The sequence below is a fragment of the Physeter macrocephalus genome, chromosome 8, assembly GCF_002837175.3.
Source record: "Physeter macrocephalus isolate SW-GA chromosome 8, ASM283717v5, whole genome shotgun sequence".
Classification (NCBI taxonomy): Eukaryota; Metazoa; Chordata; class Mammalia; order Artiodactyla; family Physeteridae; genus Physeter; species Physeter macrocephalus.
Window position 1 is genome coordinate 156,022,084 of NC_041221.1, and position 15,723 is coordinate 156,037,806.

At 34.1% G+C, this 15,723-nt stretch overlaps 1 protein-coding gene across 5 annotated transcripts in view; it reads left to right on the forward strand.

Annotated features, from left to right (window-relative positions):
* GABRG2 (gamma-aminobutyric acid type A receptor subunit gamma2) overlaps nt 1–15,723 on the forward strand; it is a 121,656-nt gene that overhangs the window by 35,335 nt on the left and 70,598 nt on the right. For all 5 annotated transcript variants that reach the window (XM_007118776.2, XM_007118777.2, XM_055086378.1 and 2 more), the window contains exons 3-6: nt 1,162–1,229; nt 3,546–3,766; nt 6,032–6,114; nt 8,688–8,825. In XM_007118776.2, coding sequence (XP_007118838.1) covers nt 1,162–1,229; nt 3,546–3,766; nt 6,032–6,114; nt 8,688–8,825 — 510 coding nt within the window. The remainder of the gene's footprint in view (nt 1–1,161; nt 1,230–3,545; nt 3,767–6,031; nt 6,115–8,687; nt 8,826–15,723) is intronic.

Genomic DNA, 15,723 nt, shown 5'->3' on the forward strand with positions numbered 1-15,723 from the left:
TCTATAGCTGTGTAACAGACAACCACAAAATTTCAGTGGTATACTGTAATAAGCATTTATTTAGCACTTTGCTGGGGGTGGTCTAATCTAAGCTCAGCCAGGTTGGAGCTGCTCATTTAAGAAAGCTGTACTCTCATTCCACTCCTGGGACCAGCAGACTAGCTAGGAGTATCCTTCTCATGACAATAGCAAAGAACAAGAGAGAAAATAGAAGCTCATAAGGCTTAATGCTTTCGTCCATATATTATTAGCCAATGCAAGTCAAATGGTCAGGCTCAAAGTTCAGAGGCAGAGAAGTAGCCTCACTGATGTGAAGGCAAGGGTACAGATGCAGGGAGGAGTGAAGAATCCAATCCATCACAGAGAATTACAGCATGGCACTTCAAGGAAAATGGATAAAGATGAGAGAAATGTACTTGTTGAATTGAAGCCCAGAATGAATGGTATTATGAATCCTCGTTCATTAAATGTTAAATGAAAATGGAGCACATTCATTAGGTCATGGATGTAATACTACATGATTTTTAATATCAGTCCTCTTTGACAAATAGGTGTGTATTGGGTTTCCATGTGGTTTCCTCATATTATTTGATGAGTCACAGAATTCATTAAATCATTGAGGAAGATTGATTTTGTATTGGCTAGAGGTGAATGAGGATAAAGTGATCATAAAAGGAATCAACAGGGAGGAATGTTTCAAAAACAATTCATAATACTTGTTGATTTTTATGTCTCCTTCATGTTTCTAATGCATATTATTTTCTAAGTCACTAAGTAGCTATTTTTTTCTATATGGGCCCAGTCAAGTTAGAATGCCCAAATCAATCCTAGAACTTAAAGGAAAAATAGTAAAATTCAGGATATCTGAGAGATGGATGAAGAAAATCTGAGCAGTGTTTTCTTATTTATTCATTTTTATATAGTCTTAAAAAGATAATCAGTTTCAAAACTCTGCTATGCTTAGTTATTGTGTTTATGTGCTTAAGATACTTCTTTGAAAATAAATAGCTAAGTGTAGCAAATTAGTCACTAGCAACAAGTTAGCTGTGAATAAATCACTTCTAATGTAGCAAAAATAAATCTCTTTATAGAATAACAAGGACTAAGCATTAAAATATTATGCTTCTCCATATGCACATATTTCTATGGTTCTCTTTACAGTGAAACCAACATTAATTCACACAGACATGTATGTGAATAGCATTGGTCCAGTGAATGCTATCAATATGGTAAGTTTCTAATTGTTTGTCTATTTTATTAACATATTAGAGAGGAAATGTGGTAACACGGAAATAGCAAGGGCTAGACCAACAAAAAAAATTTGGAAGGGAGAGAGAATCTTTTAGATTCTTTTTTCTCCCTTGTAATATAAAGCTAATTATTTTTAATGATTTGTTACAAAAATTAAATGTGATCATATGTATAAAATTACCTTGGGTAAATGCTATAATCTTAAAATTCAACACTCACTGCTTATTTGGTAGGTCCTGCTTACTACAAAATAAAATATAGTGCTCTACTACTTTTTAGAATATTCAAGGTGTGAAGAGGTCATAGTTTGCTTCAAATCAGAATTGTTTCTCAGAGGAAATAGTGCATTAGATTTAACAATAAATGTAACTTTGTTCTTTTATAAAGCTTTCGATCCAAATCTGAAATAAGAAATTAGATTGGAGCCTATATAGAATAGAGTAGAACATAACATAACATAACGTAACGTAACATAACATAACATAACATAACATAACATAACATAACATAACATAACATAACATAACATAACATTAGTGATACTATAACTTTAAAATAGTGTTTGCCAAGCAAGCAATAAGGATGCTCTGCTGAGTCAGAGAGATGAAAAATATTTATTGCTTTCAACTGGGCTGATTAAAAAAAGTATACCACCACCTGCATACTCCATGCAAGTAAGTTTGCTTGTTTAACTATTAAACAAATGCTAACATGTTACTTCTTTACAACTAAAATTCTGATGCAAGTTGTAAATATCTAAGAAGAATCAGTTATATATGTAGTTTATTTAAACACAGAACTTAACAGTTTCAGGAATACTAGTGCCCAGAACTACTGCCCCAGGATCACAGTTTATGAAATGCTGGTTTAAAGAATTTTAAACCTTTTGTTTGTGTGCGTGTGTTTGCCAAAATGTGGATCAGAAATTATTGAGTTACTCTACCTATTTGCACATCACTTATTAGTTGATAAAGAATTTCATAAAAGAAGTTCCCCTCTCATTACTTGTGGACTGCAAATATGCAATTAACTAGTAAACAAAGTGGTATGACTTACCCTAGTGACAAGGTAGTGAATTACAGTGAGATACAGGGGCAGGATATAGTCTCATCCTGATTATTTTGTATTCTTTATCATACATGGTGGTAGGTTGAGGGGATTAGAGTAGGAAATGTGAATGACTCCCGTCCCCCAACTCTCATGTTCTAAGAACACTGGGGGTCATGTTCTAAGAACACCAAGGGTTTGTTCTTTAATTTTCTCATTTACAGACATGATTAAAATAGAATTATAAAATCATGCTAAATAATATCTAAATATGACAGGCAAATTAGATCTTGGGTGTTATGACTCGAGGTTTAATTCATATCACACTTTCTTTTCTTTGATTAATGTTGCCACTTTAGCGATATATATGTACATGAGGGTATAATTATTACAGAGTCATGTGTCATCATAACACTTTTTAAATATGTTCTGTGATAGAGATTAGTACAGTAGTAAAGATTGTCTTTTGGTGCATTTCCTCTTGTTTATAAAAAGAAGACAACAACTGTAATAGTAAAAACTAAAAATAGTTACCTTATTTTGGGTGTTTGCTATCTGCCAGACAGGGCACAAAGTGCTTTTTGTGTATAGTGTATTCCCCTTTTCTATCTTCATAGTACCTAACAAGATAGATTCTCTAGGATCCTCACTTTATTGTGAGGTGAGGCAGCTTAGCTTTCAGAGCTCTGGTTTAGAACTTTTGTTTTGAGAACTGTTCTGGACTTTCTTTTACGCTGTAGCAGTGGTTTTTGAACCTGAATAATTGATCTCCTCAAGAGACAATTGGCAATGTCTGGAGATATTATTAGTTGTCACAACTTGGGGGTGGGGTTTGTTTTGGTGCTACTGGCACCTAGTAGGTAGACGCTAGGAATGGTAGTAAACATCCTAAAATACACAGGACAGCCCACCCCACCGCCCCCCCGCCCCGCCCCGTGACAAAGAATTATTAGCTGGCCCAAAATAACATGAGAAACTGCTCCATAAATACCTAATGCAAACAACCGTATCAGGGCTATGATCTTTTGCCAGAATTCACTTAGGGTCTATTTTTTCATAATGTATTGTCTACAGAAGATGGGTGAGTCTCCTTAGCCAAGCTTCTGCTTTCTTTTGGACTATTCAAAGCCAAAGTAGCTTTGCTTTGTTTTGGCAATGAGAACATATGTGATAAATACAAACAAATGCTCTACAATACAATCCTACTATATAAAAGATGTTCCATTTCATCTTTTTCTTTAAAACAGGAATATACAATTGATATATTTTTTGCCCAAACATGGTATGACAGACGTTTGAAATTTAACAGCACCATTAAAGTCCTCCGATTGAATAGCAACATGGTGGGCAAAATCTGGATTCCAGACACTTTCTTCAGAAATTCCAAAAAGGCCGATGCACACTGGATAACCACCCCCAATAGGATGCTGAGAATTTGGAATGATGGTCGAGTGCTCTACACTTTAAGGTATTCTTTTGGAAAAGGAAAGGAGTAACTGCTGGGAATAAAGCAAAGATCAAGCATGTTCTCTTAAAACAAAAAGAACAAAAGATGTCAAGCCTAAATCAGGGTTGGCATGCTTGATCAAAATAGTACGTGATGATACAAAATTAGGTTTTTTTCTGTTATCAATGAACTTTTTCAAGGGACATAGGTATAACATTTTCTTTGACTGATGTGAGAACTCTGTTTTCTCACAGGGACATGAGCCTAATAAAAAAGTAAGCACAGCAGGTATTTAAATTATTTGTATATATTTTCAATAATAGATATGAATAGTGTGATTCTTCTAGATCTTAGTATCCAGGAACTTGTAGCTTCAAAATGTTTCATGTTAAATGCCTTTCTGACATATATTTTATGCCATAGGTAGTATTCAAGATAGAAAATATAATACTTTAAACTGGATCCAAAGCCTTTATCATCAGAGTTATATCAGTTACTAGAAAAAAGAGCCACAATTACAAAAGAAATTGATTGCATATATTTTAATTTCATCATGAGTTTTATTAAATTAGATGTAAGGTAATGACTAGAATTAGACTTGAAGTGGAAATCAAATTTTGTCTGCTAAATAAGAGCTCAGTCTAACTTTGGAAGTATTAAGTAAAGTCACACTATCTCAAGTCCCTTTATCGTTCTCATAATATTATTGTCATTTTTCCACTTGTATTAACTTGCAGAGTCACTGTACAATATTAAATTATGGACCCCAGCTCAAAAATATCTCTCATAAGATTCATTCAAGATTTGAATGAGTTTGCCAGGCTATATAGAGAGATGATTTTATTCTTATCTATAATGCTTATCTATAATGATAAGCATTATCTTATCTATAATGAGTGATGAATATGTTGCTTATCTGTAATGAGTTGCTTATCTATAATGAGTTATGAATATGTGTGTATACACATAGATATATATCTGTGTACCTATCTGCAATCTACATTATCTTCAATTTTAACATTTCCAGTTTAATTTGGAGAAATGATACTAATAAAATATCTAATTTAATTATTTCACTTACGAATAAAACTAATCTTTTCTTTGGAAGAGCATATAATTACTGAGTGACAATGATTAAAACCTCTAGCTTTGGAGACATAATCTTGGGTTCAAATCTCAACTATGCCACTAGATTTGTGACTTTGGACAAGTCCAAGTACAATATAGCCATAATAACTCTTATTAAATGAGAGAAAAATTCACCTTACTCAGTGCCATGCAGACAATTAAGGGCTCAATGATTATTAATTATATCTTAAGATCAGTAATTGCTCTCTTATACCATAGAAAAATAAAATCTCCCCAATTAAAATTTATGCTAAACTTTTAATATAAAATGTTTATAAAACAACTTTTATTACTTTAAGATTGATATCTGTAATTGTAAGAAATATAGCTAACAAATATGAAATTTTAAAAATCATCAACCCATCACAATTACAATTTAACAATATACTCATACTTCCCCAAAGGTGGTCAAAACATCTAGGACTCCTTTAAATTTTCTCCCTCCTAGAGTCCCAGGCTCTATTGGGAAAGAAAATCTGTATGTTTAATAAGCACCTCAGATGCAAAATAATTGAAACTCATTGGCAAACATTTTTCTGATATGTCTGTGTATATGTATTTAACATTTCTTGATTGCTATTAGACATTCTTCTACTCTTTAACATCCTATATAATGCCTTTATAGTATTCCTTTGTAAGAATGCATAATACTCCATTGTGAAACATAGGTGTTTTTAAACTCACATATAGTAATTTAAAGCTAACAGCTAACAAGTACTTATAAAGAGAAGGTTCTGCTTTAATTAGCAGATAAGATCTGAGAATTATCTGCATTCATTTACATGCAAACAGTGAATGAGTTTAAGTTCTTAAAAGAGTTTGTTCTATTCAGTAAGTTAAGTGCATTCACTGAGCAATCTCATGTGTGCAATTAATTTGCCAAAAAAATTATGGGATAATAAATATTGTGTAAATGGAGTTGAGGTCAATGAGATCCTATTGTTTAGTCTGTGAAAGTAAATGGACTATATTAAGTCTTAAACAATTTTCTCCTGGACTTGGTGAATTTCTTCAGTGAGGATCACCTTATGTTATCAGTAAGGATGGGTGACATACTCTCCAGGAATAAAAACAAATGGTCACTAGAAATTGTGCTAATGTACATTTTTTAAAACAGTCTAAAGTTTTTCTATTTATGTTTCATATCTTTCTATTTAGGTTGACAATTGATGCTGAGTGCCAATTACAGCTGCACAATTTTCCAATGGATGAACACTCCTGCCCCTTGGAATTCTCCAGTTGTAAGTAATACTCATTCTATATTCTGCATCCCCTCTCACCACTTAGTCTTTCTGATTGCAATATCAGTTAATTGGGAGACTTAAACAGAATGCAAATTTGCATTAAGCAGTGTTGTTGACTTTGAAGATTTTTGACAATCTCTTTCATCATAAAAAAGGATCTATTTTATAAGGAATTACGAATAGATTTCATTGAGGCATAAACTTTTAATAAACTGGCAGTTGTTTCCTGGAGCCCTTTGTTGAGAAGGATTGTAAAGCTTGTCCTGGTCTCAGTAGAAAGAGGTAAATGTGCATTATACATCTCCACTCCCTCCGCGGGTCCAGAAGAGAGTAGCAGTACATTTGCTAGTTGTTTTCTCCCTTTACATATCAGGACACACAGAGATCCAACAATGTTGTTTGTTCATTCCAGTTTTGATATACCTATAACGATAACAAAATTGAAAATTATCTCTTCCACCTGGAGTTCTAGTAATACCTAAAACTAGTTATCTACCAGTGAGCAAAAGACTGATTTTTGGTGTCATGTGGGTCCAATTCAAATCCCAACTCCATCACTAAAGACTTGAGCAAATTACTAAATCTCTCAATGAGTTCATAACACAGGTGCCCAACAGAAATTATAAGACCTGCCTCACCTCAGTATTGTTTTGTTGATATATGTAAAATGGTTGGTACACTACATCACACATAATAAGATTTAATCAAAAGCTGTATTATGTTATTATTATTATTATCATCAGATAATAGACTATAGCAAGAAAAGCATGATGATTCTAATACAAATTAAGCTTTAGTAACCTTCACAGATATTTTCTGCCTGAATGGAAAACAAGCCTCAGTTTCCCCACGTTTGCCTCATTATTTGTTCTGCATTCGTGTTAGATTGCTCACCTCCTTCTTATTTTTGGACTGTCAATTGTGCATATTGGGTAGAATGAAAAACTGGCTGTGAGTTTTGAGTTTTTAATATAGGTATAATTTCCCAGCCAGGGAGTGATGGAGACTCCTAAGAACCAACTGAATCATAATAACAATACTTTCAAAAAAAAAAAAAAGAAAGAAAAAAGATGAGAAAACCAGTCACCTGTTTCAATAAACATCATATCCAGAGAGAACCAAAGGAAAACTTCACTGTATATTATATATATTGAGAAAAATTCCCATTATAAATCTTATTTCATATGTTCTACTTCATCCAAGAATAGAATATTTTTTAGTGAAAGCTTACCTAAGGTTTAGGAGATTGGATTTCTTTTCTTTTAATTTTCCAACTGGGACTACTCCTCTAGTGAGTCAGCTAAACCTTAAGAAATAGTGATTTCTATGCCATCAGGTTCCTGATTGACTATTGTCTTCTGAACCCAAAATCAACTTAATATTACTTACTGCTATTAAAACAATTCAATCACCAACATGTTCTCCATAGGAAGTTCCTTAATATTATCATTCGTATTTTCAGTTTTCACCACATCCAGCCCTACCAGCCTGCTACCACCACTCAGTAGCAATCTGGGGATTCGGCTTTCTTTTTTCTTCTTATTAATAAAATATAGTGGACAAAGAGTTGGACCAAAAGAAAGGAAAAAAAGGAAACAAGAGATTTTATTCCAAGATGTCAATCAGCCTCTATAATCAACATTACCTTTCCACAGCATTATTAGAAGACAAACAATTGAGAAGATTTCTAGTTTTGTCATCTATCTTACTTGAGTTTATTCTGCAGCTTACTTAAAAAATTATGTTTATGCATTCAACAAATATATATTGACCATCAATTCCATGAAATAAGTATGTTCGTCATCCCCATAAGTAAACGAATAATTTAGAAGAAAAATTGAGAAAGTTTTCTAGGATATTATGGCTAAGAAAAGGTACTGATAATCATTATATTATCAGTGTAATATTTTTTTCATGAATGCTTTCTGGTGTTTTGGCTGAACATAACTGAGCTGTAAGGAGTCTACATAGTTCTCATTGGTATCTTCCCTTTGGTATTTCTACTTACTGCTTTTAGTTGCAGATTTCTGTGTATATTAAAATGAAGCCTCAACAAATTGAGAGCGAATAATGTAAATAGTTGAGGTAATTTTTCCCAATCATCTTCTATTCCAAGGACATGCCCTGGGGAGGGATTTGAGTCTGCTCTTCTTTCATCATTTTCTGTTTTCTGCATGACTCTCAAAATCTTGCCCTGCTGACTCCGTTTCATCATAAACAATATCTTGCATATGTACTATTTACTATATACTGGCTACTTTTTATATCTTACCCCAGACAATGTAAAGTATGCGTATAGTATATACAAAACCGTGTATAGTATACCTTCCATGCAATTTAAGTGCTTTTCATGGGTAATTTTGACCTCATGGTTTTTAAATCTAATTTCCCATTAGGATATGGGAAATTGTATTGATTTTCCCTATGGTAATGCTCTTTAGTCCAAGATCCTCATCTAAGTCAAAACTATCTCTCTTGGTATCTCCCTCAGTGTCTTGTTCATAGAAGGTGGTTGCCACATATGTTCATTTTTAATCATTTAAAATGTGTGCTTTCTTATCTCATGGCAGATGGCTATCCGCGTGAAGAAATTGTCTATCAATGGAAGCGTAGTTCTGTTGAAGTGGGTGACACAAGATCTTGGAGGCTTTATCAATTTTCATTTGTTGGACTGAGAAATACCACTGAAGTAGTGAAGACAACTTCTGGTAAGATGCACTTGAAAATCATTTTGAGTGACCCTTCCAGAGTTTAAATTCTGGTGTATATGATTTAGAAGCTTTCAACACTTGTCTAGAAATGATATTCGGAAAATTAAATGAAGTGTTTTAATTTACTAGAGAGAATTATAATTGGTATTCTAGTACAATACATAAATATAAATGGATTTTATCAATTTGAAGCAAATTAGATTCAAATTGGATAAGCAAATTATTTGCTTAATTCCCTTAAAAATAAGTAACAGTTATTAAAAAAGAAGAAAATACTGATTAGGCATAGGTATAATGTTTCTTTTAAGAAATATGTTTCATATTTAAAGTATCACATGGGGAAGATTAACGTCTCAAAAATGCAGAAAAGTGACCAGAGTGGATATGAACTAATTCCATGTTCAGTAATTAAATATTTTGAAATGGCTTCATCAGTGAATAAGGGACTGGGTTTTGGTGTCAGACAGGTCTGGGTTCAAATCCCAACTCCATCATTTGCCAGCTACATATTTTAAGAAATTACTGAATTTCTCAGGGGACCAGCTCTCCCGGATAACCAATGAGGACAAAAAGATCTGCCTCACAGTCATATTGTATGTATTAAAAAAATTAAAAAAAAAAAGGTAAAATGCTTAGAATGATACCTAACACTTAGCATTCAATAAGTAGTAGTGCCTAATAGTATTAGTTATAATTATCAAGTATGCATGGGACCTAATGTGGTCAGGACTTCAGTTTTTTTCAAGAGAAACTAAAAATCTATAGTATTTTTATATCAAATATCATAATTTTTAATGGTATTAATTGAAGGTGATTTAAAAAAACATGTGGGGCAAGTCAAACATATTTCCAGACCAGATCTGTCTCATGGGTGGCTGTAGGTTAATACAAACCCTCTGCAATGCTGAGTGCATTTTTTTAAAAAAATTATTTATTTATTTATTTTTGGCTGTGTTGGGTCTTCGTTTCTGTGTGAGGGCTTTCTCTAGCTGCCACTCTTCATCGCGGTGCACGGGCCTCTCACTGTCGCGGCCTCTCTTGTTGCGGAGCACAGGCTCCAGATGTGCAGGCTCAGTAGTTGTGGCTCACGGGCCTAGTTGCTACGCAGCATGTGGGATCTTCCCAGACCAGGGCTCGAACCCGTGTCCCCTGAATTGGCAGGCAGATTCTCAACCACTGTGCCACCAGGGAAGTCCCTGAGTGCATATTCCATATAGATTATTCCAGCTACTCCTTTTTAAAGTTATGTGAATTTAAATGTCCTAATTTCAAATATAAACATTGTGTTCATAGCTTACCATATTAAGACATACTTTTTGTATTTGTTACCATGAATTAAGCTGTTTTCTGTTGATTTATTCATGCATACCTGATTGTTTTCCTCCTGAAATTCATAGGACATATTTTTGTGTTGACTAATTTAGAAAAAGGCCTTGGTCTGTTGTACAAGGAGAAACAAATTACGGACCTAGACAGAAATGGAAATTTAAGATTCTACCTTCATAAGCATCATCCTCTAAATCAAAAACCTAACATTGTTTTTGGCATTTGCAGATTTCTTCAAAAAAAAAAAAAAACTCTTATGTTGCAAAAAGAATCTGAAATAAAATCAAAGAAATGCTCTAGTTTATTTTTAAAATGTGGCCTTATGTTCTCTTATTCATTGGAAATACTGACCATCAAGTACTAGAACAGTCTTTATTTTGGTCCCCAAAACAGATTCAGGACTGCCTTAGAACAGGTCTTCCATCTGTGAGAGAGCACATGTAAAAATAATCTCTAAGTCTATATGCTTCCAGAATAAGAAATTGGGCATTAAGTTCTGTTGTATATTCGTATCTCTATGGTTATTACAGCACCCTAAAACAGAACCCACAAATTTATGACTAGCAGATCTTTTGTTCAGTCGTTTAAGCCTGGAATGGCGTTAAAACCAAACGGTGGTGAGGGAAGTGTTGGCTTTATATCATAGGGTTTGACATCATCCCCTCCCCAAAGTGTCATACTGAGAATAATCTAGAGTATTTACTGTCTAATAAGAGATACATCCAAAAGAAAATAATCTATTTACTTATAGCATGGCAAGAAAATTTATCAAGGTATCACAAGGCTATTACTCTTCCTAGAGAAATCAAAGCAAAACTGTATTGATATCAGATTTGATATTGAGTAGCATCATTTAATTGATTGTATCAACTCCTTGTGAATGTTAATATGGGGGTTAGCCTCCACCTTGGTCTTCTTGTCCACTCCCTGCTCTTGCTGGTTTGTTTTTTGTGTGTGGGTATCATTTCAGTTGCCTCTGGGAAGAGAAAGGGCTGAGTTGAAAGTTAACACCAATGCCGACAGGCAGCCTGATTATTGTGACAGTTGATTTTGTAATGATTGGAAGTTTCTGTGTGATCTTTGTTTTATTTCTGATGCCATTCTTATCTTCAAAGAATGGCTCCATAACTAGTTAATATCTACAAGGAAGTTACATTAACAACTTTCTTGGGAAGTTATCAGAAGATCAAAATTATAGCCTTTTTGAATCTTGGCCATTACAACAACGTGGTTTTCTCTTAGACTTATAGTAAATTTATCTCCCTTTGAGAAGCCTCTGTCAAACCTAGGAGAGAATAGTGCCTAAAATTAGGCCTAGTTTACTGTGGAGATTGCTAACCCTCACTCATTCAAGTCCACCTTTCATGATTTTGTTATATCTAAGTGGTGACTGTACTGTGGGTTCCTTAGTATATTTTTTCTTTAAATTGATTCCTTGTTATTAGTAAAATGATTTTTTTAAAGGAAAGTTCATATTAGGACCATAATTGGAAAATGAGAAGCATTCGACATAAATAGAAATTGATATAAGAATATAATGAAAAATGAACAAATGTTCTTAAATTTTAAGTGCACATATTTGTGTTCCCTGGGCTCTGAGTATGTGGAAAAGGAAAGGAAGAGATAGTATAGAAAAGGAAAAGCGTAACTAGCACCAAAGTAAAACACTTCCTTGATTTAAACAGAAGGGTAGACGAAGCAGGAAGGAATTTTCTTACACATAATTCGAGGCTATGTGATAATTCTGTATACACCACCTGAATCATCTTTATCACCATTTATATGTGTGTCACTCCTGAGAAAAATATTGCCTCGGTGGTAGATTGATAAGACTTGAAGAATAGCTTTAATTCTTGGTCAATACATCAAGATAGATTCTGGATCCATGATTTCTCTTCAAACCATCCCCTCTTCCTGATTGCTCTGTGTGTGGTAATAGCACTGTCATTGTCCCAGTGAGCCAGGCGTGAACACTCAGAGTCACATGTCTGCCTCCCACATCTAATGAATCACGAAGGCACGTATACCTCTGAAATATCTTGTGTAACTGTCCTCTTTTCAGTTGCCGTTGCCACTGTCCTAGTTCACAATCGTGTCTGCTCTCATCTGGACTCTGTTGGGAGCCTATTAAACTACATCCCTGCTGTCAGTCTCTCTTTTCTACAGTCTATCCTTTATACATTAATCATAAAAGCTAGCACTTACTGAGCACTAACTACATGTACCATAGCAAACATTTTATATACATGACCTACTTTAATTCTCATTACCATAGTCATATTTAACGTCATTAACACTGAAGGTATCACTGCGGTTAAGGAAACAGACTTCTAGGGGTTCATTTACTTGCAGGGATCAGATTTGGCAGCTGGGACGTGAATTCAGGTGGTTTGCTTTCAGACTCATGCTTTTAATCACTGCACTATTTTTATTCGCACTGTGTCCCAGTAAGTCTTCCTGAACCACGGCTTTCCTCATGTCCCAAGAATTCAGGAGATTCAATTAAGCACAAGCTATTGTTCCTAATATGTAAGCCCCTGATCTCAGGAACTTTCCAGCTTGGTTTTCTATAATTTCTCAGCTTGTGACAGAACTACTTTGTTAATATTTTCATGAATATAAATAGCTAATCCTATACACACATTGAATTTCAGTCTCCTTTCTTTTTTGAATGGCTTGTGAACTCAGCCCTACCTTCTTTATGACTTTAAAACATAAAAAAACAGCTTCTCTTCAGTGAGACCTTTCAGACCTTAATGCCAGAATGCGCACTCTTGGAGCAGACAGCTCAGGTTTGAACACTGATTTGTATACATTACTGAATATATCTAAGCTCAATATCACCAATGTTACAGAGTTACTGTCAGGATTAAGTAAGATAATCCACTGAAAATGCTTAAAATTGTGCCTAACACATAGAAAGGACTCAGTAAATGGAAGGCACCGTCATCATCATCAAACTCCCCCAGGGCATTTTCACCTACTTTATGAAAACATAATTTCCACCTTATATTTTTTTAGCAGTTGTTTTATTCCCTCTTTTCTGCCCTCTCATTCCAATTAGTCATAAACTTCCCAGTGGAAGCCTTCTTTTAATCATCTTTGTATCCATGATGCTATTAGCCTGGTGATTTGCTTAGAGTTGTTGATTAGTAGGTAATTATAAAATGGATTGCTTGTGACAATTATATTGATAAAACCATAAAATTTCCCTCACTTAAGTAAGCAATGCAGAATTCTACTATATATTTTTCCATTGCTCATTGTTTTCTCTCAAGTAGAAGACCTTGTTCTTTCTAGTCATATTGCCATGGACATTTCACCAAATTATCTACGTGATTTTTGGTATCAAGCAGAGCTTTGTTCCTGATGTTCTCATCCTGAGATGTGGGTTAGAAAAATGGGCAAATGAGTTTCTTAGGAGAACCTACATTCTTGGGATACCATTGCCATTATTATGAATCAAAAAGAAATACATCATGTTCTTCCTACATTAGAAAAACGTTAAATCTTGTTTTCTTCCAGTTTTATTGAGATATAATTGACATACAGAACTGTATTAGTTTAAGGTGTACAGCATAATGATTTGACGTAAATAGATCATGAAATGATTACCATCATAACTTTAGTGAACATCAATAATCTCATATACATAATAAATTAAAGGAATAGAAAACAAATTCTTCCTTGTGATGAGAACTCTTAGGATTTACTCTCTTAACTTTTAAATATAACATATAGCAGTGTTAATTTGTCATGTTGTACATTACATGCCTAGTACTTCTTTATCTTATAACTGGAAGTTTGTACCTTTTGGCTACATTCATCCAGTTCTCCCTCCCACCACCCCTGCTTCTAATAACCATAAATCTGATCTTTTTTTCTATGAGTTTGCTTGTTTGTTTTTGAAGTCTGATTGACCTACAACACTATGTTAGTTCCTGGTACACAACATATTTCTATACATTTCAAAATGGTCACCATGATAAGTCTAGAAAACCGTTAAATCTTCCATATCATCTTTAGAAATGTAAACATCATTGTTTCATACTTTTTGGCGTTCCCATGTACATTAACTATTATATACTTCCTTTTAGTCTTTAACCCACCTTTTTGGCTTCGATTCCATGTGCAAGTTATATTTTCTTGATTTCTATTACAATAAATGCATAAATACTAAAATAAAATTTAAAAAAGAACTCTGTACCACTAAATTCATCTTACTTTTCAACAGTGGCATGCAGACCACAATTTTAGAAACACCAGCTCCGTGGATAAAGTCCATGTTTGTTGCTTGATTTCTAAAATATATGTAATCTACCCTATATCTTCAAACATTGCCCATTATTCTCACACCATATCCTTTATTTTATTGAGGTTTTTTGGATAAGTTGAACCTATTTCAGGTCTTTGTGCTCATTTTTCTTAATACTAAGCTCAAGTTCAACCTTCTCTGCCTATATCAGTGTACAGATTGGTCAGATAATTCTCCAAATAGAAAAAAAAAAATAGGGCTTCCCTGGTGGCACAGTGGTTAAGAATCCACCTGTCAATGCAGGGGACACGGGTTCAAGCCCTAGTCCAGGAAGATCCCACATGCCGCGGTACAACTAATCCTGTGCACCACAGGATAGCCAAGACATGGAAGCAACCTAAATGTCTATCAACAGATGAATGGAAAAGAAGATGTGGTACATATATACAATGGAATATTACTCAGCCATAAAAAAGAATGAAATAATGCCATTCGCAGCAACATGGATGGACCTAGAAATTATACTAGGTGAAGTAAGTTAGAAAGAGAAATACAAATACTCTATGATATCACTTAAATGTGGAATCTAAAATATAACATGAACTTATTTACACAACAGAAACAGACTTGAAGACAAAGAAAACAAATTTATGGTTACCAAAGGTGAAAGGTGGGGGAGGGATAAACTAGGAGTCTGGGATTAGCAGATACAAACTACTGTATATAAAATAGATAAACAACAAGGTCCTACTGTATAGCATAGGGAACTATATTCAATATCTTGTAATAACCTATAATGGAAAAGAATATGAAAAAGAATATATATATATCTAACAAAATTACTTTGCTGTCCACCAGAAACTAGCACAATATTGTAAATCAACTATACTTCAACTAAAAAAAAAGAAGGTTTAACTATTAAAAAAATAATCCCACATTGGAATTTTAAATTCCAAGGTTGCTCTGACAGTACCTAGTGAGGAAATGGGGCTTTAGAGGTGGAGAGGGGCTGCACAGAGGAGTCATAGGAAGTCTAAGGAAAATTGTTTTCAAGGTGACAAATTTCATTTCTGCTTACATTCCGTGGGCAAGAACTAGCTGTGTGTTCCTGTGGAGATAAAAATGGGGCTGGGAAGTGTAGCTCAGTTGTGTGCTAGGAAGGGACAGTGGGTTTTATGACTTTCTAGCATCTGTGAAACATGCATGACATCATTTTATTTCTCACAAGCTTCTCAGAGAAGTAATATTTTTCATTTTACAGATGAAGCAACTTAAGTTTAGAGGAGCTAAGTAATTTGTTCAAGGCTGTTCAAT